General features: G+C 44.9%; 1 protein-coding gene across 2 annotated transcripts in view; it reads left to right on the plus strand.

The window, feature by feature from the left end:
* Positions 1 to 23,909, plus strand: part of LOC109860505 (semaphorin-2A) — a 289,634-nt gene that overhangs the window by 262,569 nt on the left and 3,156 nt on the right. For both annotated transcript variants that reach the window (XM_020439626.1, XM_020439633.1), the window contains 7 exons: positions 14,236 to 14,298; positions 15,369 to 15,476; positions 16,869 to 17,139; positions 21,547 to 21,777; positions 22,112 to 22,525; positions 22,615 to 22,897; positions 23,399 to 23,846. In XM_020439626.1, the coding sequence (XP_020295215.1) occupies positions 14,236 to 14,298; positions 15,369 to 15,476; positions 16,869 to 17,139; positions 21,547 to 21,777; positions 22,112 to 22,525; positions 22,615 to 22,897; positions 23,399 to 23,846 (1,818 nt within the window). The remainder of the gene's footprint in view (positions 1 to 14,235; positions 14,299 to 15,368; positions 15,477 to 16,868; positions 17,140 to 21,546; positions 21,778 to 22,111; positions 22,526 to 22,614; positions 22,898 to 23,398; positions 23,847 to 23,909) is intronic.

A 23,909-nucleotide genomic window follows, 5' to 3' on the forward strand; every position in this document is an offset into this window, starting at 1 on the left:
ATAGGAGCAAAGGGTTACTTTTTCGTGGAAGCCAAATAATGAAGAGTACTGTGGTCGGGATTTCAGGGAAGTCATCTGTTTCGGAATGTATGGCTTGTTTTTACGAAGAGTACCTACTACAGATATTTGCCACGAAAGCAAATGCTTGGCAAGTGGTAATGATGTAAAAAAATTGTCCATTGTTATATTTCTACCACTTCCTTTGTAAGGTGCTGCTAGTTGTTTGACGACTCTCTCACCTTGCTTTTTTTCTCGGGCATTACTTGTTTTTCCTGAATAAATAATTCCTTGCAGTGGGTACGAATTTTCGGCATCGCAGATCCACCATATTTTTATGCCATACTTTGCTGGCTTGGACGGGAGGTATTGCGTAAATTTTGTATGGCCTCGATAAGGATACAGCTGTTCGTCAATTGTCAAATTTGCAGTCGGCTTGTACATTTTACTCAAATTTGAATTCAAAATATTCCAAACATCACTGATGGGAGCAAGTTTATCCATTTCTGATCGTGCTGCGCGTGTATTGACGTCATCAAATCTAATAAATTTCAGCATCAAGCGAAATCTATTTATGCCCATTACCGCTCGATAAAGTGGGTAAGACGTGCTTTTCCACATTTCTGTTGTGTGATCAGTGTTCGAATTGTTACCGCCAGAGCAAATCAAGATACCGAAAAACGCGTACAATTCTTGCAATGTTACAGACTTCCATGACCGTTGAGAATTCGGATTTTTTTTATTATAATCATCGTACACTTTTTGGGCTTTTTTATTAGTATATCTAACTATTAGATCAACCATTTCGATAGTAATTATTTTTGTGAACGTATCTCTTATTGATAAAAATTCTGTAGATCTGTGTGGACCACTTCTTTGACGTAAAACATTTTGTGACGAAGTTTTATATACTTGAGGCGGAGGCTTCTTATTCCAAATAGTTTGATCTTTTGTTACGTACATATTACCAGTTTCTATATCCTGCGCCGCTGACGTGTCTTCGCTTTCACTCTCGATCTCGGCAACGTCACTGTCGCTCTCTCCCTCTCCTTGGGACATCTCGCCATCCGTAACCTCGTTCGATGATTGCTCGCCGGTTTTCAATGCATCCGCCGGTATCCAGTCCTCGTCCTCACTGTCGTCGAACTCCTCTTCGGATTTCTCATCATTGTCTCCAAGCAAAGTAGTGATGTACTCACGTCTTTGCTGCCTCGTCAATCTAAATTCCAATTCAAAAGTTTCAATTGACAAATATGACAACAAGAAAAATACAAGAAAACGACAAGAATAAGACAAGATAATGACATAAAAATAGATCAAGGAATAATATTTACCTTAAAAATTCAGTTCTCGATAATTCATCATCCATAGCGTACAATATTGGCACGAAAAATGCTTGAAAACAATCACAGAAATAAATGTTTCACACGCAAAACGAGACGACCCTCTACCGACCGTTACGGAATGTATTCAACACGCTTCTACACGTTTGTGGCTCTCCGTATTCTGCTATTGCCGTATTATCCCCATTACATCCCCACTACAGCCGGTCGACTAAGGTCGCCCGATCCCCTTTGTATCTGCGCAGCGCTCCGGTACTCAATTGTTATGTTTATTTTTTGAAATGCTGTGGCGGGCTCAGGATCTCCAATATGACTTAAATACTTTCTATTGATGTTTATTTAATGAAATAAATTTATTTCAAACGATTCCGTTTGTTTACACTGTCAAAAATTAAGATAAACTCGCAGTGGATACCCGGGTACCCCGGTTGTGCAACAACGTGGAAAAAGTTGGTTGTGCACATAAGGGTTAAACGTGCTCGCGATCGGAACTGAAATAAAATTGAAAGAGTCAAGATCTCTGCACACTCGGTCGAACGCTTCTTTCGCTCGGACGAAAGAGGGAAAAATTGCTTTTTAACTCTATCCCGGTTGTGCGACGAGATCCACCTGGCAATCGTTACCTGCAGGGATCCTGTTTTCATTCGGCCTCGATTCCGAACGGAAACTCCGGCGTCATTGCATTGTTCGTCGATTTGTCCTCTATCGGAAAGACAACGAACGCCCCGCGGCTCGATTGGAAAATACTCGTGCTCTTCTCAACGAGCTCTCTTCCAACCTGTTCTGATCTCTTCACTCTTGACCTACAGCTTCCGGCAAGAAGTCCGTATCTATGTAATTCGAAGTAGGGTACGCTCTTCCATGTTATCGCCCGGGACAATTTTACATTGTCGGTTTCCGCGCGAGAGAGACAATTGGCGGTTACCTATTTTCCTTGGGAAGAAAAGAAGCAAAAAGAATGTTTGAGAACGGTCGTGGTATGACAAAACATTTTCAACTCCGCTCTCGCCCACGCGCATACACAAACTTAATGGAATGTTTCATTTAAAAGGAGCTATTTCTCGTATCGCGCTCGAATATATATATTCGATACGTATACTCGAATACATGCACATATTTTTATCCGAATACTCTTGCACGCTTTTTCTTAGAAAAACAAAAAACACACATCCACACTAAAAACTACTCGGTACGTGTATGACAGTCTATTTTTATTTCGAATTTTGTATGGAATTACTATGTCTACTCTGCTTACTCTCTGTGAAAAAAACTGTCGACGGTGAAAAAAGTTATTTCCCCCGACAGATCGACAGCCGACAAAGAACGACGAAATGATGCTCCGTTATCGGGAGGGGAGGGAAGAGAAACGACGATTCGAAAATGCAATTATATTCGTATCGTTGAACCCACCACCTGTCGCGAGAACGAAAAACCACCCCGAACAGTCGAGGCAAAGAGAGAGAAAGAGATAGACAGATAGAGAGAAAGAGAGATAGAAACGCGGACATCAGCTCCGCCCTCCTTCGTTCTGTCTCTCGCACACCCCGTCCGTCGCGTTCATTTCTCGTCGGTCTTCATGCCAGCTGCGACGATTGTGACGGCGCTGAAACTAATTTTAACGTGGACGACAAATGCGGTCACTGGACACACAGAAACCCGGGAAGACACGAAAATGTCGAAGCGCACCGGATAGCTGCCTCGCCTCCGGGCGTGTTTCTCGTTCCGAGTTCTCCGCTCGTGATCATTAAATAGGTACACGGAGTGAATTGATGTACACGCGCGAGTTATTCGGCACGGTCCGTTCTGGCTAACTTAACTCCGAAGCCGCTCATCGTACGCGGAGTTTGCGCGCGAACGTACGTTAACTTGCGTTCCGCATGCTGGCTTTCTGCGGACAACACAACTTGTCTCGAAAATATGCCAACGATTTCACGACGAAGTTGTTTCCCGCACATGTACGCGAACCGAAGTTCGGGGAAAATGATGAAGCAACACGAAACAACCGGTCGCGGTCGGCAACTTGTTCGAGCGATTACATTAAACCGATCTCACTGTGCGCGATGTGACACGAGATATTGTACATTAAGAACATATTCATCGAGCTGTGAACTGGGCTGAATCCGGTTTTTGTTTTTATTTTGCAAATTTCGTCGTCGCCCGCGATTCCGCAAATTCGTCACGCGAACGACCGGGTTCGGTTACAATAAAATCGCATCGCGCGAGGTTGATGCGTTGCCATCACCACAAAGTTCGATCCCATTGAGAATTAACGGGCGTGGAATTTCGATTTCGCTCGTAGCGGTAGGTATGCACGCGGCCGTAAAACGTTAACGCGGGCCCGAGCAGGCCGCAAGAATCGCCCCTTTTCTCTCTTTTGTTCCCTCTTGCTGAGGTCTCTCGAGCATTTCGTCCCACGAGGGATGCTGCGAATGTGTAAAGCGAGATACACGTGGACGCGAGACGAAGGAGAGACACAAGAAAGAATACCGCGCGTGAGATGATACAATTTTGCATTTTACATATATGCATGACGATCGTCCGGCTGCTAGAAGCGAGAACGATCGCGCTGCGGAGACGCTGCGAGGGAGATACAATATACCGAAATGGGGTCGAGATCGTTCTCTTGAAGGCGTTAGTTTTATGTTACGTACACCGCGAGAGAGTCGAGCGGGCATGTTAAAGAAGGAAAAACGTGTCCTAGTAAAGAGAGATAAATGTAGGAAGCACGATGAAATATGATTCTTTAAACTTGGAGAGCACGTGAATGTGTGCTTGGGACGGTTGAAAATCGATACTTGTGATTAATTTCTGTAACGTTTTAACGATTATAATTTTTTTTTCTAGTTTGCACGCGCATACGATCTAGAAATTTGAGGAAAGGCAGCTTTCGTTTCTATTCACGTGACAATTATTCACATTAAGTTTCATTTTTGACAATAATTCAAATATATCACCGCAGATCACGTACGAAATGACACGAGAACGAGTAAGTGATATTTGTATATGATTCGTCCGAATGATATTAAATTACTGTCAAAATGACGTATTTTTTTATACATATATCGGATCGCACATATATACATGTATATCCTCCGGGATTTGAAATGTGCATTTAAAATGACACATTTTGAGAGACAAAAGTGAGAATGGAAATTTGGCGGACAAGTGTAGATCCCGATAACATCGCTACAACGTGCAACTCACCCTTCTCGCTTCGAGAGACAATGCCCCCATGCTAATCTTGCCTCCGTTACAATTTCATAAGGGGAAGAAACGTTTCGAGTTCGTGCGTCCGCCCTGAGGGACCGCACGCGTTCCACGCGAGTTATAGTACGTGGCCAGAATAGACGACCGAGAGAGGCTTCGAACTCCGCGCGTATATACACATACATTCTCTACAAAGGGACAGTCCCGCGCGTGTGACGCGCCGAAGAATACACGTGAAACGAGTCCAGGGGTACAATAATCCCCTCGGAATTTTAAGAGCGACAAATAAAAGCGGGTGGATGTAATTACGCGCGTTTTCTAGCAACAAAATTACAGCCTCGAGTGTGTTTGCGATTATATTTCAAGAACAGATGCTGGAGAGAGAGAGAGAGAGAGAGGATTCTTGAACGTTTGTACTTGAACTAAACATCCAATTACGAGATCGCGGAGAGTTGCGGTGGTTTAGAAAAGAAACTAATGTGCAAGTTGTAAGAACATTTCTTTTTTATAAAGAAAAGTTTATATATGAAAGAATATAACTTCTATGAAAGAGAATTTATATTCTATAAAAAGAAATATATATATATATTATAGTTTATATATACGGTATCATTAACCGCTTAGCGGATTTCAAGCTGTAACTCGGGAAACCAGGTAATTCCGTTTCCCAAAGACGCGCGCGCGCCCGTGCAATCTTTGTATCTTTATCATCGTCTTCGAGAACGTGCGCCGAACGATAAGACCTCCGGCTTCGTTCTGACTAGTCTATTTTTTTGAGCGTTACATCTTCGCCGTGCGGCACTTCGGGTTCGCGTGGTATTACGTGGAAAAAGAAGGGAGGAGAGAGAGATCGCGCGCGCGCCCAAGTCCGGGCTTGTACGGTGTGTTACGATAAGGCGAAATCGTCGATCCCCCGAGAGCGGCATCGATCGTTCGCAAGCGCGAGAAAGAAGTCGTCCATCGTTTGATCGCGTAACGAATTCCGACGTCGGAATGCTGAACCGAGACGAGCTTCGGCCGCGCCGTGAATAAAGCATGCGGCAGTTTGAAGAGGAACGAGGAACGTACGTGGTGCGCGCGATAGTGGAAGGGAGAACGGTATAAAGTAAACGCGCGCGCGCGGAGGTAAAAAGTCAAACGCGCGCGGACCTTGCCGAGAAAATCGGAATCTATAAACTACCGCTACGTCCAATAAAGCAACGTCCAATCCGAAACGACGAGAAGGGATTGCGCGACGTTTCGTCCCGCCGACGATACTCTTTCCTTCCTCTTTTTCCGTTTTTGTCCATCCGATTCCTATAAAGTTGGGGTACGAAAATCGTCCGGCAGCGAGGACGATTGGCCGTCGAGAGACCAATGGACACAGCCGCGTGAGAGGTTTTACTTGTATTGAAGTATTAAGGAACCCTTGTCGTGGGATTTACGCGGCTGTAAAATCGCGTATAAGGTACTTTCTATCGCGCGATGCGACGCTTCTCAGCCGAAAGAACGAAGAGATGCTTGACATTCCGACGCGTACACACATAGCGTATGCACGTGGTCGGTATATAAGACGTCTAGGCACGTGCGATACGAAATGCGCGCGCGCGAGCAAAACTCTCGCCACACGCAACCATGCCGAAAACAATTTCGTCTGACAAAATAAAATATAAACAACCATTCTTCCGAGTGTGTACGTATGTTGTGTGAGTGTACGTGCGTGTGTGATGCTTTCTAAAATGATGGTATTAAATATACATTTAGGGTATACAACCAAGGTGTATATACGTAACTTCCAGCGGTCTTATCTTCCTTGGGAATTTCTACCCCTAACTTCTCTCCCCCGAACGCCTTTCTTATCCGGCCCTCTCGACTAGGAATGGATGAGCATTTCGCCTCCTGCGAGGCAGAGTTTATTGCGACAATGAATTTGGTACAAGACCGGAGAGAAATTTCAGTTTGACAAGGTCTCTCTCTCTCTCTCTCTCTCTTTCTCAACCCCTCTCGTTCTCCGACGAACGGGAGGAGTTGGTGTGCGGGAGTGGGTGTCCGCAAGAAACTGTGATAAACCTTGTGAATTTTTAAGAATTCTTATTAAAAAGATAAAAGTGTGACGTTGTTTTGTCGCGGTGCGCGATATCGAAATACTCAAAAATGAATTTTATATTGCGCGGAGTGAAAAGATTTCGTACGTTATATAAGAGGCAGAAAAATAACAAGGAAACCTCATTTCTAACATTCTTCCCGTCGAATATGTAGCGTACTCGAGAGAAGCGCGCGTCCCTCAGGCACTTCATCTGATATAAATACTCTGACAGCGTGGTATTTTTATTATCCGCTTACTATTTTTTGAAGCACGCGAGAACTGCGTCACCCTTCTCTTTTTAGGGCCATCTAAAGCCGATTATCGCGTGCGAGCGGTTCTTGTGAAGTACATAAATAACACGCGCGCGTATCGTATACACATCGTATCATTATCGACAAGCCGGTAAATTGCATTATGCGCCGGTATATTTACAGCGATATTGAAAATGATGTTAAGCGCGAGTATCGTCTTCTCCGAGCTCTCGCGCGCTTCGCTTCAACGAGAAATTAATTACAGGGCTTTCTTGCGAAGGCGAAACGTGTCTCTTCGTCGTCGTATATCGTTCGAAGCTCGCTCGCAAGCGCCGTCCGTTGCGAATGGTCGTAGTCTCACACAAACGCGCTTTTATAAATCAGTTTCTCCTGTAATCAAGCGGAAGTACTGTTCCGAACGAAGCAAAGGACAACGCGAGCGCGAAATGAAAAATTTTCGAACTTCCGCACGGATCTCTTGTTTCTCGATTTTCCAACTCGTCGTCGTATATACACTTCTCATTTTCTTGATTTTTCTCTTCTCTCTCTCTCTCTCTCTCTTTCTCTCTCTTTCTCTCTCTTTCTTTCGCATCGACTTCGCGCGGTACCAGAAATGAATTCGCCCTCGAGCGGCGGGACTTCTTTTGCTCCGTAAGAGGAGAGAGAAAGAGAAAAAAGAAAGAGACCCTTTCATCAGATATATAAGTTGCGAAAAACTTTTGCGAGTAATTCGTTTCTTCTTACTCGTTACCCCGGTACACCTTTTTGTTATTTTTGTCCGCCGAATTTCACGCACACCGAGAACGGAATAAAATCGCAAAGATCGCACGTACGATTTTTCCTCGCGTTCCGATAAGTCCGTTCGATGCGTTTGCAGAAATCAGAGAAAACACAGAAAACTTATTCCGCTCGAGACAAATGTGAAAGAACGTGAGGGAAACTTTCTGAAAACGGTACCGACGTCTCTCTCTCTCTCTCTCTTTCTCTCTTTCTCTCTCTCTCTCTCTCCCTCTGTTCTTTAGTCTGAGGTGGAAAACCTTCTTCAGTCGTCGAGCAAACACCGAAATTGTAAACAGAGGATCCTCGACGTAGCTTGCTTCAGATAGTGTTCCTCAACGACGCTGGTAATTGCAGACTACGAAACTGCCCTATTACCCGACGGAGTAACTGTCAACACGGTACTTTCTCTTCGATCTTCGTCACCTTCGCGACCGTCGTCGCGCGTCGGTAGTTCCGCGAAGTTCAGTACGTGTTGTCGCATCTCCACCGGTCTCTCGAAAAGTTCCATTCTCATTCACAGATTATCGCGTAAAGTGGAATATTAATTTCTAATGTATCTTAAGACAGCAGTATCAGTGCGCGAACGTATAATAAAACACAAATATTAATCCAATAAAAATAAAAATAATAATTCCTATACGTTATACATTATATATATTTTTACATTTCAATTTGCTATCTTTAAACGCTGTCTTTTCACTGTATCTTGTACTCATCCGTGAAAACTCGGAGATTAACCTGCTTTTAATCGCCGTATTAATCGTCCCATTTGTCCCGCCGTTTCTCGCTCACGTTGTTCGTTTTTTGTTTGCGCGCGAATCACGAGTCGCCGCAAGAAAAGCTAGCTACGATACGCGCACATGGTTAGCGAGTAAAAAGAGACCGGAACACACACGGGCGAACGGTCGTGCGAGAGAAAGGCGTTGCAACGGTGCGAGCGAGACTCGAGTGCCCTCTCTCGCGAATTTATGGTGAAAGTGTTTAAATAGCCATACAAACCCTCCGCCGTCGTCCTTGTCTACGTCTGCGTCGTCGTCGTGTAAAATGCTTCGTTCCCAGACTGCCATTAAAACGCCCGTGGAAGAAGAAAAAAAGGACGAACGAATACCGCGCGGTGCTCAAATACACTCTACGGCACAACGACGAGAGAGCCGCGCGAACGATTCTAAATTGCTCAAAGGAGTTTTTGCCGTTTGGACTCGGGCCCTCTCACGATGAATGCTCTTTTAAGCTAATGAGGACGTTACTCGCGCGGTTTTTGTAAAAAAACCGCGCGCGACCAAACGAGCTCTCGTGAATTGTCCCGTGTAGCACGCGCGCAGAGTAAAAATTTATAAATAGATATTGAGAGAAAACGGGACGGGGGGAAAAAAATGCGCGCAAGAGAACGAACTGTCGTCGCGGGAGAGCGACGGCGCTCACTCACGACCGATTTAACAAAGCATATTACGTGATTCCACGCCAGACTGGTAAAGCAGATCGATAATTTCTTATCTCCGGATGGAAGCGGCCACGTCTTTCCCGCGAACTTCCCCCGACGTGCTGGAACTTTGGTCGTTACGGAATTCCTTCTGGTTCATTGACTTACGGTAATTGATACGAATAACCGAAAAGCTCGCTCTTCGCTCCGTGCAGAAGACGATTGAAGAAAATCACGCGTCGGCGCGCATTTCGAGAATGGCGACGCGAGCGAGCGCGTATCATCACGCGAATAAGACGGTTTATTTATCGGTCGAAATTTGATCGATGACGACGACGCGACATCGCAACGTCGAGAGAGGGAATATTTACGCTGACCCTTCGAAAAACATATCCCTCTTTCGCCGGTACAGATAGTGTGCCGTTGCCGCCGCCGGTGTAAGAAGTAAATCACAAAAATGGAAATCCACGATATCGGATTGGAATCAATATTGAATGCAGATTGAATCCCAGGCTCTCTCACTCTCCTGCATTTTTCCCTTTTTTTTTTTTCCCTCCGCGCGTCTCTAGTCGCGGCGGGGTCGCGCGAGAGGGCGAAAAGGTGCGGAGTGACGGCTTCCATTAGGAAAAAGTGACTTACGGCACCGATCGACAACGAAAGGCACTTTTCGTCCTGCCTGAAATGTCAAGCTGGTTCGCGAAAATTTTATGCGTAACAAAGGTTACCATCTGACATGACTGAGAATCGAGAATGTAGACATCATATACAGCGCGAAAGGGACCGATGTGACGCTGGTCGGTCGTACGTCACCTCTTCATGAATTCGCCTCTGTATCATCGTATTCTCTCCTTCGCATTTTTGTGCGCAAAAAATATTAATTATTATTGAACAAAAACGATAAAAAATCAGAAAGTTTATATTATTAGATTTAAAAAAAAAAACTCGCGAGACGCTTCGCCTGACTTCAAAAATAACAACGCGTAGTAACTTCTTTTCTCTCATCACCGTGACAGTGTACGTGGCACGTGATCAGGAGAACCTGAGGGGATCCCGTCTCCTAACGGTCCAATGCCCGGCATTACTATTTGATGAGATAAAAAGCGCCGCGGTGGCCTCGGCTCGTGAATTTTTAAGGGAGCCTCCGCGCAAGGTACCTTCGAGTTTCCGAGGTTAGGGGGTGTCGATACCCCCGGGACACCGGCAGTCTTCTGTCTTTAATATTTAAACGCGGTAAATTATACGATTCCTTGCATACACTGATCTTTCTTCCACTTTCTCCATTTTGTCCTGTCTCCGTCGCACCGACGTTGATCCGCGTAAATGTTTTTCTATTTGCCACTACGAAGAAAGTATCCATAAATATGTACGACTACTTTCACTTTTATTATTTATAAGCAGAAATATAGCATTTTCAACGTCGTCCTCGCACACAAATTACAGCAAAAAGTACGCGATATTTTTAGCAAAAGTGTAACTTAAAAGATTAATTGAATAATTTACGTTGAATCTCTTATGGACGGGGACGAAGGAATGAAGTTTTATAAAAACACACGATTATCTGGAGATAATTACGATCTTGTTTGCACGTTTTCAATGCCACGTTTATAATCGCTCGGCGAGAAGAGATACTCGCTGAAAGCGCAGTGGCTGAAAAGGCGAAAATCAGCGTCGGCATCCGACAAAGACCGAGACGGTACAGTGTATCTTCGTTCGAGGAAGCTAATCATCCGTTTCTTGCATGCAACAGAGAAACACACTGATATACACACACGCACACATTCATGCGCGCAGGAATTTCCAACGCGCACGAGACTCGCGGCGATGATTAAACCCGGAACGTAACGAAGAAGAAGGACGGGCGGAGAAACGAGAGTTCGCGAAGCGATGACAACCTCTGGGCGTTCCTCTCGTGGCACCATCACCTTGCCAAGAGAGCTTAATCAACCCGGCTCGAAAGTCTAAAGCCATCACCCATGCGCCACTCGGCGGCACCGTAAGCCTTCGAACGAGGAAGCGAATGAGAGGCTTTTCGACTGATCCGCAGTAGAGACGAGTATAAAGAATCGAGCGCATCGACCCTAAAATGGGACGTAAATACACTTCACAGTGTATTTTTGTTTAAAACACACGTACACACACTTACACTATATATATATATATAGTGTGTGTATATATATATCTTACAAAGATATATATATATATATATCTTTGCTATTCTGGCAAATATTACTTGTGATGAATTGACTTATGAATTTGCTAATCGAAAATATTGAAATTTTCGCAAATATCCACCTATGTGTCTTCTGACATGATAAACAACGTGAAACTGATGGTAATCACACGAAGGGAAGGTGCCAGTTAAACTCTGTCGCGGAAATGATAGGGGAAAATCCGCGACAACCAGATTCCCGGAGTTTAGGAGGTAGGACACACACATATACACCAGGCGCGGGCGAGATGATGGGAGATATTTCTGTTTAATAGTCGGCGTATCACGCCGGTAATGGAAGTCGAGGCGTTTGCATGCCGGGAGGCACGCCGTTGCTATATAAAGTTAATGGCATCGTAGACGGCACGATAAAATGACGCATCGCGGCCTGGCGACAATATTATTGCCAACAGCTGTACCTGCACATATCCCTGTTTCGACGTTCTCTCACCCCCTTTACACGGAAAAAAGGGTTACACGTTATATTTTATTTTATTTTTTTTTATCTCGACCATATTCCTCAGCGATCTCCAGCGAATCGAATCGTGCGAGTCCGATTAAGACGTTGAGTCACGTTTTACGATTCCGTCATAAAGTTTCCACCTGACGTCACTTGCTACCGAACGTGCGCGAGTATAAAATCGCCGCTCGGGTTATTTTATTAAAACCGAATGCGCATAATTCGCGCGCCCGAAAATCGTAATCTTTTATGACTTATATGCGGTCGGTTCTGAAAAATAGGAGCACACATATACGTTCTAATGTTCGTATCGCGAACGTGTGGCACGTGAGGAACTCTCTCTTTCCGTATATCTCTCCTTCTCTCCGTTTTCATCTCCGCCGCGCGTGATTTTCTCTTTCGCTGTTTCTCGCCGCGCGCGCCGTCTTCGCAGCCGCTATCTCCGTGCCAGGCTCACCGGATTGTAATGATTAGTATAACGAGAAGATTCGTGCCGGAGGTCTTACGAGGTGAAGCGCGCACGGAGACCGAGAATTCGCTTCGCTTTTAATTACCGCCGAGCTGTGTACACCGGAGCGCGCCTTAATGCACCGCGGTGCTTAACGAGTAATATGTCGTTATCAACGCTAAGGTGGCGGGGGATCGTTAAATGATTCTAACGATATTTCCCGGGGGTGGAATATGCGCGAGCCGAATCGCGTGTCTCTGCAGCTTTAGAGGTAACCGGCGCGGCGATCGGGAGAGAAGAAGATATTTTAGATCGATCGAATTCGGAATCAATGGAAGAAGCCGCTGCGCTGAATCAAGGAGAATAATACGGGCGCGAGTCAGATGGAAATAAGACGAGCCCGCGAGGTCCGTAATCCGTTATCACTGGCTGGCGCTATTGTTTCTCGCACTGGCGCGCACGCACTCATCGGAAATTATCCCGACGGGGTCGAAAGTTGCCGCACAGTTCCCGCGCCGCTCTCCGTTGAGAACAGACTCCGTTTGTAAGTGGATTATGTTTATAATGGGCCACTCCAAGTCCGTTCTGAATATTGCGACCGCGGCGCGCGGTATATATACGGTATATGTATACGCCGCGGTAAATCATGTTCGTATCCACTTGAACCGCGCGTCGCCTGGATTCCCGCCAATGTACATTCTATCCGACAAATTGCGCGCGGGATGTGACTTTCGGTGCTCTCAGCAAGACTCGTATGTAGAAACAATATTGTATATTTATTCGCACCGCAATGCGGGTATTTTAGTACGTTACAGTTGGCGCGGAGTGTTGTAACGCCGGCGAGTTCATTCACTTTGAAATGTAAAATTGCGAAAGACGCCGCAACGCGCGCGATCGATACGATTTTTTTCTCTCTCTCTCTCTCTCAGTTTTACTGTCGCGCATCCTGTACATGCAAGAGCTCGTCTCTCTATAAAAAAAAAAAAAAAAGAGAGAAAGAGAGAGAGAGAGAAAAAGCTGAATCACAAATAATCACGGTTTTTTCTACTCTGCGGAAACCGCTGATGATTTAACGTCCTCTTTGGTCCGCACTCGACGTGATTCCTCGTCCGGTCGCCGAACGATTCTTTCGGTAATTTATTGGTCGTAGATCAACGTCCCGCAGTTTCGGCTCGCCCTTACGTTCGGTCGGGAACAATATCGAGGATCGGGCTTCGTTTCTGGTTGTGACACTCGACTGGCACACGCGACGTCCGCAGGAGATCGATCGTTAGGTCCAACGCGTTTCGGACGATTGACTGTGCAAACGAACCGCTTCCTGCAACCGTGATCGCATCTACCGAACGCGCACAAACACGAAACGCGCCGTAGAAAGGAGAGACGATGCTCGGTCAACGTGACCGTCGCGCAAACGTACGTGCTCTTACGAAACTAATTCCTCCCCGAAATTGTTTCGCGCAAGAACATCGCGTCACACAAACGCCGAATGTAACACGCGAAGAACATTTCGCGAAATGTTGTACGTGAAATAACGTTGGAACGCAATTTGAGCACTCTCTCCGAAAAGGAGAGGGTAGTTTCATTGTTTTCAGTCGCGCGTGAAGATTCTCCCATCTATGCTGCGAATAGTGACCTTATTTTGGCGCGCTTTGTAGCACCTTTTCCCGCTTACATGTTCTACCAAAGGGTCGCGTAACACACTGAGCTTGCAAAATGTGAAGCACGCACTCGCGACGCTCTCTCTCTCTCTCTCTCTCTCCCTGTCTCTTTCTCTCGTAGGGTCAAGTGACGTCGAGCGGTCGTCCGTAAGAAAGAAGCACCTTGCCAAGAGGAACAGTCACGGGGACTTACCTCGAAAGGGCCGTGTAATTATAGCACCTTGTTCAATTTTCTGTTTCAACGTGCTGTTTCGAGCGTGAAATGTGCTCGACTGTGTGTTTTCAACGCGCGGCAAAGATATTATATATGTGACATTTTTTTTAATTTAGCCAACGCTTCTCTCAAAGCTTGCAAATCTTTTTACAATCTAACCCGTGTGTTTTCTCTTTGTTGCAGAGAGACGCCCTGAATCTGGAACCCAGCAATGTGGCAAATTGTGTGTCCAAAGGCAAATCGGAGGTGAGTCTCTCTTTCGCGCTCTCTCTCTTTTAGCGCACTGCGCAATGAGCTATATCTTTGAGACAAAATTTTTAATTCCGTACCGAGACGCAAATTGTTTCGAGCGCGTCCTAGAAAAAAACGGGAAACAACAAAGAGTTGTGTGATTGCAAGAAAAGTCGTCGAACGTAATGTCGAGTCGCCAGCACGTCGTGTCGGGTCGAAATAAAAAGGACCGTGTTCCCTTTGAGACGCGCAGAGATGATAGCAGACAGATGGAAGCTTTCGCTTTTTATTAGACATATTGCGGATGTCGCTCGAATTCGAGAAAGAAAATGTGCCTGCGTATATCTGCAATGTAAATGAAAAGGGAAAAATATTACTATAGTTTTTTTTCTTTTTTTATACACAATCCGCATTGAGTTTTATCGCCGTGTTCTAATTTCTAAATTACTGTGTAATTACGAAAGATTCCGTTATATATCCATGTAATTGACATCAACTCAGATACGGTTTAAAAATATTACCGCGAGATATAAATATTGCATTAGCGAGATGAAAAAAAAGCTTCTTTGCGCGTTACGAGCTTTCTTATTATAGTGCGCGGCCATGTGATATCTTGGTCAACAATTAAGGTTAATCGTGAAACGCTCCCCGAGCCGCGCGTCCATTTTTATTCATAGCTCGGAATCGCATTCTCTGCGGGCACGGGACGCGATAAAACGGGGCACGATCGCGTTCTGACTCGTAGACGCGACCGCGAGCGCGCAAGAGCGCGCGCGCGCGTGCGCTTATCACGACGGACTTCATTCGTATGCGCCGTGTACGCGTCGTCGTCGAGGTGTAAGGTCCACGCAAATATTCCCTACGTGACGACAAAGCCAATTCATTTTCCGCTCGCCGATTTGCAGCGAAATACGCGCGCGACGTGCTCTTTCGCGTTTTCCCACTTTTCCGAAAAGTCCAGCGAGGAGAGAAGTGCACGGAAGTGTCTTCTCTGCGAAAAAAAAAACGCTGCGAAACTATTTCTCTCCTTACGCGTATCTCTCGCCGTTGAATTTAATTCTCTTCTCTATCTTTTTTTTTTCCAGCATTTTGACTGCCGAAATCACATAAGAGTGATCCAGCCGATGGGCGACGGCAATCGGCTTTACATGTGCGGCACGAACGCGCACTCGCCTAAGGACTGGGTGATTTATGTAAGTTTTTACCGAGAAAGTTGACTGGTGGAATATGTAGCACATTTACGATCAATCCCAAGTTTGTAAAAATATATTATTTACCTACAGATTGACATGTATATTTATCCGTTAGGTTAATTTATAAAACTTTCTCAATCGCAATGCACACGATAAGATTTTTCTTTTTTCCAAATAGCAATATTAAAAATTAAAATAATATTTGCGCTGCTAGTGCTTTCTCACGTCGTTTGATTGTTTTTTACACGTTTACGTATATTGCAGTGTACACTAAGCGAATACGTTAAATTGCATTTTGTATTACGCGACAGTTCGAGATTGGATTGCTCACTTGTTAAAACCGACAATTGGGCTTCACAAAGAGTACAAAAAAAAAAAAAAAAAAAAATTCTTGTATACGTTTAAACGTTTGTCACCATTTGTTTATTGAAAGAGCTGCGCGAAAATATATATGTATATGTACGTATAAAATAATTTTCAAATACAATATATCCAGAATTCTCTTGAAATGTATTACAAAATCAACGTGATACGCGCGCAAGGCATGCCGATTTGTGCTGTTTTACGCTTAATTTAATTAATTAATAACGGAACACGGAGAAGCATCTGAAAATAATATCGTTAATTAATTTTCACGTTTCGAATAAATTTCACCTCCACTCCACACCTTCCTACGGTCGGAAATATTTAATTCCCGTCGGAAATATTTAATGATTTATGTTATTATTAGAGAAAAATTTACCATGAATATCGATATAATAGTGGAAAATTCGCGTAATACGATTCGCACACAATCTCGCAAAGCGCAATCGTCAGAACTACCGAAAGAGGGATGACAGGAAGAACGAGATAAATCTTACGTTCGAGTGTTCGTGTAACGACACGAAAAGTTACATCAATCTCGCTTTGCCAAACATTATGAGCCCCAAGCGTACTGTAACATCTCGTGTAATAATAACGCTCGGTTGCTTACATAAGCTGCTGCCCTGAAATTGTGGCTTCTAAATAAAGTTAGGCTACCTTAGAACACACATTCTGTATCACGCTCGCGAACGAGAGAGCAAATATTACACATATAATATTACATATGCAAACAGCATATATACATATTTTGCGAATTTCTTACACAAAGCATTTTAAAATTATTTTTCTATATCCTTTGATAAACTCAAAATTAACATTTCTCCAAAGGATTTAATTAAATACTATCTTGTTTCATAACTTTATTAGCCCCGCTAAATGAAGAGAGAGTAGCTTGATAATATTAATGTTAAGAGAAAACTTTTGTTACAATAAATTCCCATTTAAAACCTCCCTCCTCTTAGACTCCGCGGCGTTTTTATTATTAGCGTCCATTTCTGACCTCGCACCCTTCGAATGATGTTTTTCCAGAGCAATCTGACTCACTTACCGCGTCACGAGTTCGTACCGGGGGTGGGAATGGGCATCGCAAAGTGCCCTTACGACCCTGCGGACAATTCGACGGCGGTCTGGGTCGAGAAGGGCAATCCTGGGGACTTGCCAGCTCTTTATTCCGGCACCAACGCCGAGTTCACCAAAGCCGATACCGTAATCTTTCGCACGGATCTCTACAATTTGACTACCGGCCGTAAGGCGTTCAGTTTCAAGAGGACGCTCAAGTATGATTCCAAGTGGCTTGACAGTAAGTATCTTTCTGCAAACGACGTTATTATCTAAGATAATCACCGATAGTTTCGTTTACGCACGGAAATGTCAAAGATGATAATGTTTCAGAATATCTCGCGACCTTGCATTAATATATTTTGGACTATTTAATGAAAATGTTTTTCTCTCTCTCTCTTTTAAATATAAAAATATAAAATGTAAAATAAAATATAAAATATATTATATATAAACATAAAATATAAAATATAAAATACAAAAAAATATAAAATATAAAATAGAAAAAAATATAAAATATATTTCTTGTAATTATACTTCTCTTTCCTCGTATCGCTGTCAATTGCCACTTTCATCAGATATTCTATCAGACGTGCTTACTTAGATCTCCGCGCCTCACAGAGAAACCTTTACTCGAAACCCGATAATTACGTCGTGTCGGGGCAACAATGAAGTTTCCATTAGGCTTAGAGGGCGTAGCATTAACGAAAAGAGAGGGGGTTACGTTTGGGATCGGCTAAAAAGCGAAGCAGGTCTTCCCGAAGAAACCACGCAGGAAGGGGCGCTGCTTAGGAAATAGACGGAGAACGCTTTGAAGTAGAATCCCCCCCGATATTCAGCTTCGGCTGTACACGCTTCGGGTTCAAATGGATGCGAATAAACCTGCCCCGCCTATTTTCCGAGGGTACCCGTTGCCTTTCCTCGCCGACGTGTAAGAAGACTTGCACGTAAAAGCAGAGGGAACGGACGTGGCGGGAGGTTGGACTACGAGTAGAATTATAGGAGTTTGAAGGGCGGTGTCGGCACACTAGATGCCCGCTATCGGTTCGGTTAAAAAAAAAAAGTGCCGGATCTTGGTACTTTTTTTCTCTCTCTTTCTCTCTCTCTCTCTCTCTCTTTCTCTCTCACTACGAGCGAGGTAATAAAATAACATCCCCGACGAGCGATCCTCCTCGTCTTAAACGCCTCGTCCTTTGGCGAAGTGCTCTCCTCTTGCTCCGGGGAAAGGAGAGAAAACGAGCTCGACCGAAGAAGTTAAAGTTTTCCCGCCGGAAACTACACTCCCCTGCCTCCGGTGCGCCGCGTACACTTCGCAGGCCCCGAGTTTTAATCAGTTTTACCGGCTCCCTGATTCGTCGGCCCGGGATTATTGCGATTCTCTCGATTTTTCGTTATCGGGACGGCGGAAACGTGAGGGGGCGCGGTAAGAGAGAAAGAGCGGCCCGGCAAGGAAATTGGAAAATGTAGATTAGGACGTGCGTCGAATATAGACACACAATCCAACATGGAATTTAATAGCGTAACTCGCGAGAGGTGGAGGCGGTGTGCGCGCGCGCGCGCTGATTTGCGATGATCAAGTGTAAATAGAATCCGATTCGTTAGGTTCGTCGGCCGTGACGGGACACGAGAAATACGCGGAAAATTTAGTTACACGAGAGTTTAATATCGAAATTTTGTCTATTCGAAAAACGCTCGACTGATGTGTGTCAGCCACGGTTTGAAATAATAATTGTTCGAACAGTATTGTTCCGTAATTTACGTTTTTTTCTTTTCTTGCCTATAGCGCGACGGGATGTTTATTATATTGAGCAGTTTATTGCGTTTGAAAGCGTCGGAAAATGTATGTAAATTTCCATCGACCAAAAATTTTAATTCACCGCCAATTATGTCGGCGGAAATTGCTTTTTTCTTTCAGACCGTGTGGGGGGAAAGTAGGTTGCTGGAATAGAACATAATTTTAACTTTCCGTCCTTGTCGCGCCCACAATCCTTCCGCCGTAAGCGTTCGCGCGCGACACGCCGGCGCGGAATAATGGTGCGGGACGGTTAGGTGGCTGCTTTGTATTTCTCGAGGGGGCTGCTTCCGCTTTTCCTCACTCCGGCGAAGCGTGCCGCCACTCGAGCCACTCGCTCCTTCAGCCGCTCTGTCGTCGGGGTAAGAAGAGTAAGGGTCGCTCGCGATACTCTCGGAACGAAGCAAAAGCCGGAGGGCGGGCGTGGCGGACGACTTTGTCCCACTTTGTATCTTTCGCGCCCTCCCGCGGGACGCATGATTAGCCATTTGTTTCGTCGTTTAATTTCGAGCCGGCAGCCCTTTCGTTACTCTCTGCTGCCGCCGCCACCGCCTACACTCCACCTACGCCGTCACCTTGATTCAGATCCTCTGAGAGAGTGAGACAGAGACAGAGAGAGAGAGAGAGAGAGAGAGAGAGACTTGCCGAGAGCCATCAAGGACTATTCTCCGCATCGAGTTTGTCTATTAACAGAGGCGTTGATTAAATGCAGGCGGGAGTACCGGAAGAGACGGATGGTCTCCACGCGCGCCCCTCGCAGTCTCTGCGACTCCCCGACTCTACGAACCTCTCTCCCTCTCATCCCTTCTTTCCTCGCGGTCTCTCTTTCTTGCTTCTGCTCGACGATGAGACGGGCGCGCAATGAAGACTGATGTGGTTCGTGGCGCGAGGCCGTGATAAGGAAACCGGCCCCGGGTGGATGAATCGCGGCAGGAAAGGGAGACGAAGAAAAATAGAGAGTAAAACGCAGCGAACTTAACAAGCTCTGAATAACTAGCTGACGAACGTCTACTTTCACGGATCTTTGCGCATGTAAACTCATGCTTGACATTCTCGTCTTCTTCTTCTTCTTCTTCTTCTTCATCCTCTTCAACTTCCTGCACGTTTAACTGTCATAAAATGGATTCTGAACGCTTTATAACGAGACGCTCTTCTTCTTCTTCTTTTTCTTTTTTTTTTTTTTTTTTTTTTAAACAGGATGATAACGGCGAGCATTTTGGAACTGTCGCATGTCGTTCCGACATGTCAAAATCGTAGAAAATACGTAATCAAAACTTATCTCACTCTTCGCGACGCTTCCTCGTTTCTGTCGTTCTTTCCCTTCCGATCTCGCCGATCGTCTCTTCACACGAGACCTGTACCGCCTCAATATATCAAACTTCCGCCGTCGGAGCGTCAGACAATCGATTTAATCACTGAACCGTGAGGGAGATTGCGGCGGTCTTCAGCCGAACGCCGTTGCATAATGTAAAATCGACAAGAAGAGAACGCGGTGACGCGATTCGAACGCGGAAAAATTCGATTTCCTTCGCCATTTTCTCGCGTCACCAAACTTCGAGTTTTGAGGGAGGAAGAGAGAGAGAGAAAGACCATTATACAAGATAAACCAGTTTCCTCGGCGCAACAAGCAATTATACCAAGATTAAAGCGATTTCGAGTTTGCTCACATGTTGAGATTGCATCACGCGTCACTTGATTTTCACGTCCGAACTACGCGCTGTTTCGACACGCAGGCGAAATAAAAGTCGCACGCGTTGCATTTTCGCTTTAATGCAACGAATTTAAAATTCGTTTGATAAAAACAAAGAAACAAACAAAAACCAAATCAGCGAAACGACGGGACAAATTAAAGTTGATCCTGCAGTAAATTATTTCCGACAGATCTCCGAGATGATAACTACGTGATACTTTTCAAGTCGTTCGAACTTTCGAACACGTCTGTCGGCGAGAGGAGGTCGCAATCCGTTGCGAAGTTATTTCAGACTTTTTTCTCGCGCAACTTATCTCATTCGAAGATGATGACCGAACTTATAACTCAACTACGCGAAGCCCAATGATAAAGACGACTCAATGGCGCCATACAACTCGGCGTGTACAGTTTTTCCAAGTCGCTTAATTTCTACTCCATGTAAATTGCGATTCAATTTCGGTCACACGCGCGTTGCCCGCTCGATTGAATTTTAACTCTTTTATTTGTTAAAAAATAATTTCGCGCAAGCAACAAAATTGCGGAATTATGCGGTTTTGTTTTGAATTCAGTTCAACCGCGGGTTTTTCTTTTGAAGAAATGCAATCAAAGCGCATTGTTTCCAATCTAGTTCTATTTCTTTCGTTTTTTTTTGACGAGGGAAGGAGAGGGTTATTTTTGCTTTCTCTTGCAAGCGGGTGCAAAGTAATATCGTTCCGCTACGAAATACCTGTGCGGTAAACGGAATTCGTGGAGATTATTGTCCGGAGCTCAAACAGTTCCGGCGATGAAAGTTTTTATGCACGATAACGGAGCAAGGACACATCGCGCAACCGCCCGCGGCGAACACTCGAATCGCGATCATTATTACGCGCGATTATTGCGAAGTTTCCTACGCGAACTATCTGCTAGTAGACGCGGTTATTTTGGCGCGGAATGAGATAGATGCTAGAACGGCTAGATTGCGCGAGCTAACAATCTCGTTCGAAATATTCCGGACGTGTGTTTTGCAACTGAGAGATATGGAAGAAAGAGAGAGAGAGAGAGAAAAAGACACACACACACACACACACATGAAACGCTGATTGAAACACGAGTCCAAAAAAACACACGCCGAAAAAGCTTAGAAGATTAATGACGAAGCATCTCTGTCTTTTCGCTTTTTTCAGAACCAAATTTTGTCGGATCGTATGATATCGGCAGCCACGTGTTCTTCTTTTTCCGCGAGACCGCGGTCGAATATATAAACTGCGGTAAAAGTGTGTATTCCCGCGTGGCGCGAGTTTGCAAAAGAGACACCGGCGGTAAAAACATACTCGCGCAAAATTGGGCCACGTACCTCAAGGCCAGATTGAATTGCTCGATACCCGGCGAGTTTCCATTTTACTTCAACGAAATACGTGAGTATACAACAGCGCATTGTGTGCATAACACAAGCGTATCTCTCTACAGTTTTTCTCCAGATGGTTTTTATTGTAAGATAATTTTATTATTTGTTTTCATCTTATCCGCTAAGTCGAGTAGTTATGAAAATAGTGTAATTGTTCTCTATTTCAACTTTTCAGAAGAGTTTTTACACGGAAAAAATGGATAAAGTACAAAAAATTTTATTAACGCAAAACACTTTTTAAAGAAAAATTGTTCGTTTTTTCTCCTTTTACTGTAATATTCAAGCTCTTTCCCGTAGTGTTAGTAGTGTTATGTAACGTTTTATGTTGTTACGTTCTTGCTCAGAGAGCATTTACAAGGTGCCTGGTGACGACACACATTTTTACGGTACCTTCACCACGTCGACGAACGGACTAATGGGTTCCGCGATATGTTCCTTCCACATTGACGCCATTCAAGAGGCTTTTCGTGGCAAGTTCAAAGAGCAAGCGACCAGCAGTAGCGCGTGGCTACCGGTCTTGTCCAACAAGGTGCCAGAACCGCGACCGGGCCAGTGTGTCAACGACACGGAGTCGTTGCCGGACACCGTTCTGAATTTCATAAGATCCCATCCGCTAATGGACTCCGCGATCTCGCACGAGAACGAGAAGCCAGTTTTCTACAAGCGAGACGTTATGTTCACGCGATTGGTCGTCGATAAATTGCGCATCGACTTTGTGGGAACCGATCTCGAGTACACGGTTTACTACGCCGGCTCCAGTAAGCATTATGTGCGATCTAATCAATTTATTTATTTATTGACAGAATTGATTATTAAACACCGTCGGATTCTCGTCGCGTGTTTACAGGTGACGGTCGAGTTCACAAGGTTGTACAGTGGGTCGACAGTAACGACGAATCCCAGTCCCGGTCGATTCTGCTGGACGTTTTTGACGTCACGCCGGGCGAACCGATACAAGCGATGGAGATCTCAAAGGAGCACAAGGCTCTCTACGTGGCGTCGGATCATCGGATAAAGCAGATCGATCTGGTGATGTGCACTCGGCGTTACGACAACTGCCTGCGATGTGTTCACGATCCGTACTGCGGATGGGACAAGGACACGAACACGTGCAAACCTTACGAACCTGGGTGAGTTGTGCTTTTTTTTTTTCCTTTATGTTTTTTTACCGAGCGTGACTCGATCGCGAAATTACACATATAAATGCAGCGAATTATTGTAATAATTTCACGCGAAATGCGCATGCGCGCATTATGAACAACAAAGAGCGAAACGTATTTCATTTTTCTGTCATAATTCACTCGCTTAATTACAAATTACGCCACACGAGCTTTAGAACGAAAATATTCGCGCCAATTTTACGCATTGTATATTCCAGTTACCGCACACAGATTCATTTTCGTCGGTGAAACGAAATACTTTTACGAAACAAAAAAAAAACCATCCAACAAAAAAAAAATAAAACAAGAAAAGAGAGAAATTGCAGCTGGCGAATCAAAATTCAATTTTGCCGAATATTCGCGAAATTAAATTGCGGAAACGCGTATGAATATTGGAGAGATTACACATATTTGCGACTCGAATTTTTGTCATACGTGGCGAGATAACTTTCGACTTCGTTTCGCGCGCAGGCTTCTCCAGGACGTGTCGAACAGCACGGCGGACGTTTGCGACAGCAGCGTCGGCAAGCGCAAGCTCGTCGTAACGTGGGGACAGTCGGTCCACTTGGGATGCTTCGTGAAGATGCCGGAAGTGCTGGCGAACCAGGAGGTACGGTGGTATCATTACAGCAAGGAGAAGGGCAAGTATCAAATCGCGTACAAATACGGCGCTGGCGGGGACAAATTTATCGAGACCTCGGAGAAAGGTCTCGTGATTGTCGGCGTGAACGAGCAGGACGCCGGTAGATACGACTGCTGGCTCGGCGGCGCTTTACTGTGCTCGTACAACATCACCGTGGACGCGCACAGATGTTCCGCCCCCGCCAAATCCAACGACTACCAGAAGATTTATTCGGACTGGTGTCACGAATTCGAGAAGTACAAGTCGGCGATGAAGAGTTGGGAAAGAAAGCAAGCGGTAAGTCGAAGATCCTGGCCTTTTTTCATCTCGAGCGACATAACAATTAATAATAACTTCGTC

Source organism: Pseudomyrmex gracilis, unplaced genomic scaffold (genome assembly GCF_002006095.1).
Source record: "Pseudomyrmex gracilis isolate BER0280 unplaced genomic scaffold, ASM200609v1 scaffold_8, whole genome shotgun sequence".
Lineage (NCBI taxonomy): Eukaryota > Metazoa > Arthropoda > Insecta > Hymenoptera > Formicidae > Pseudomyrmex > Pseudomyrmex gracilis.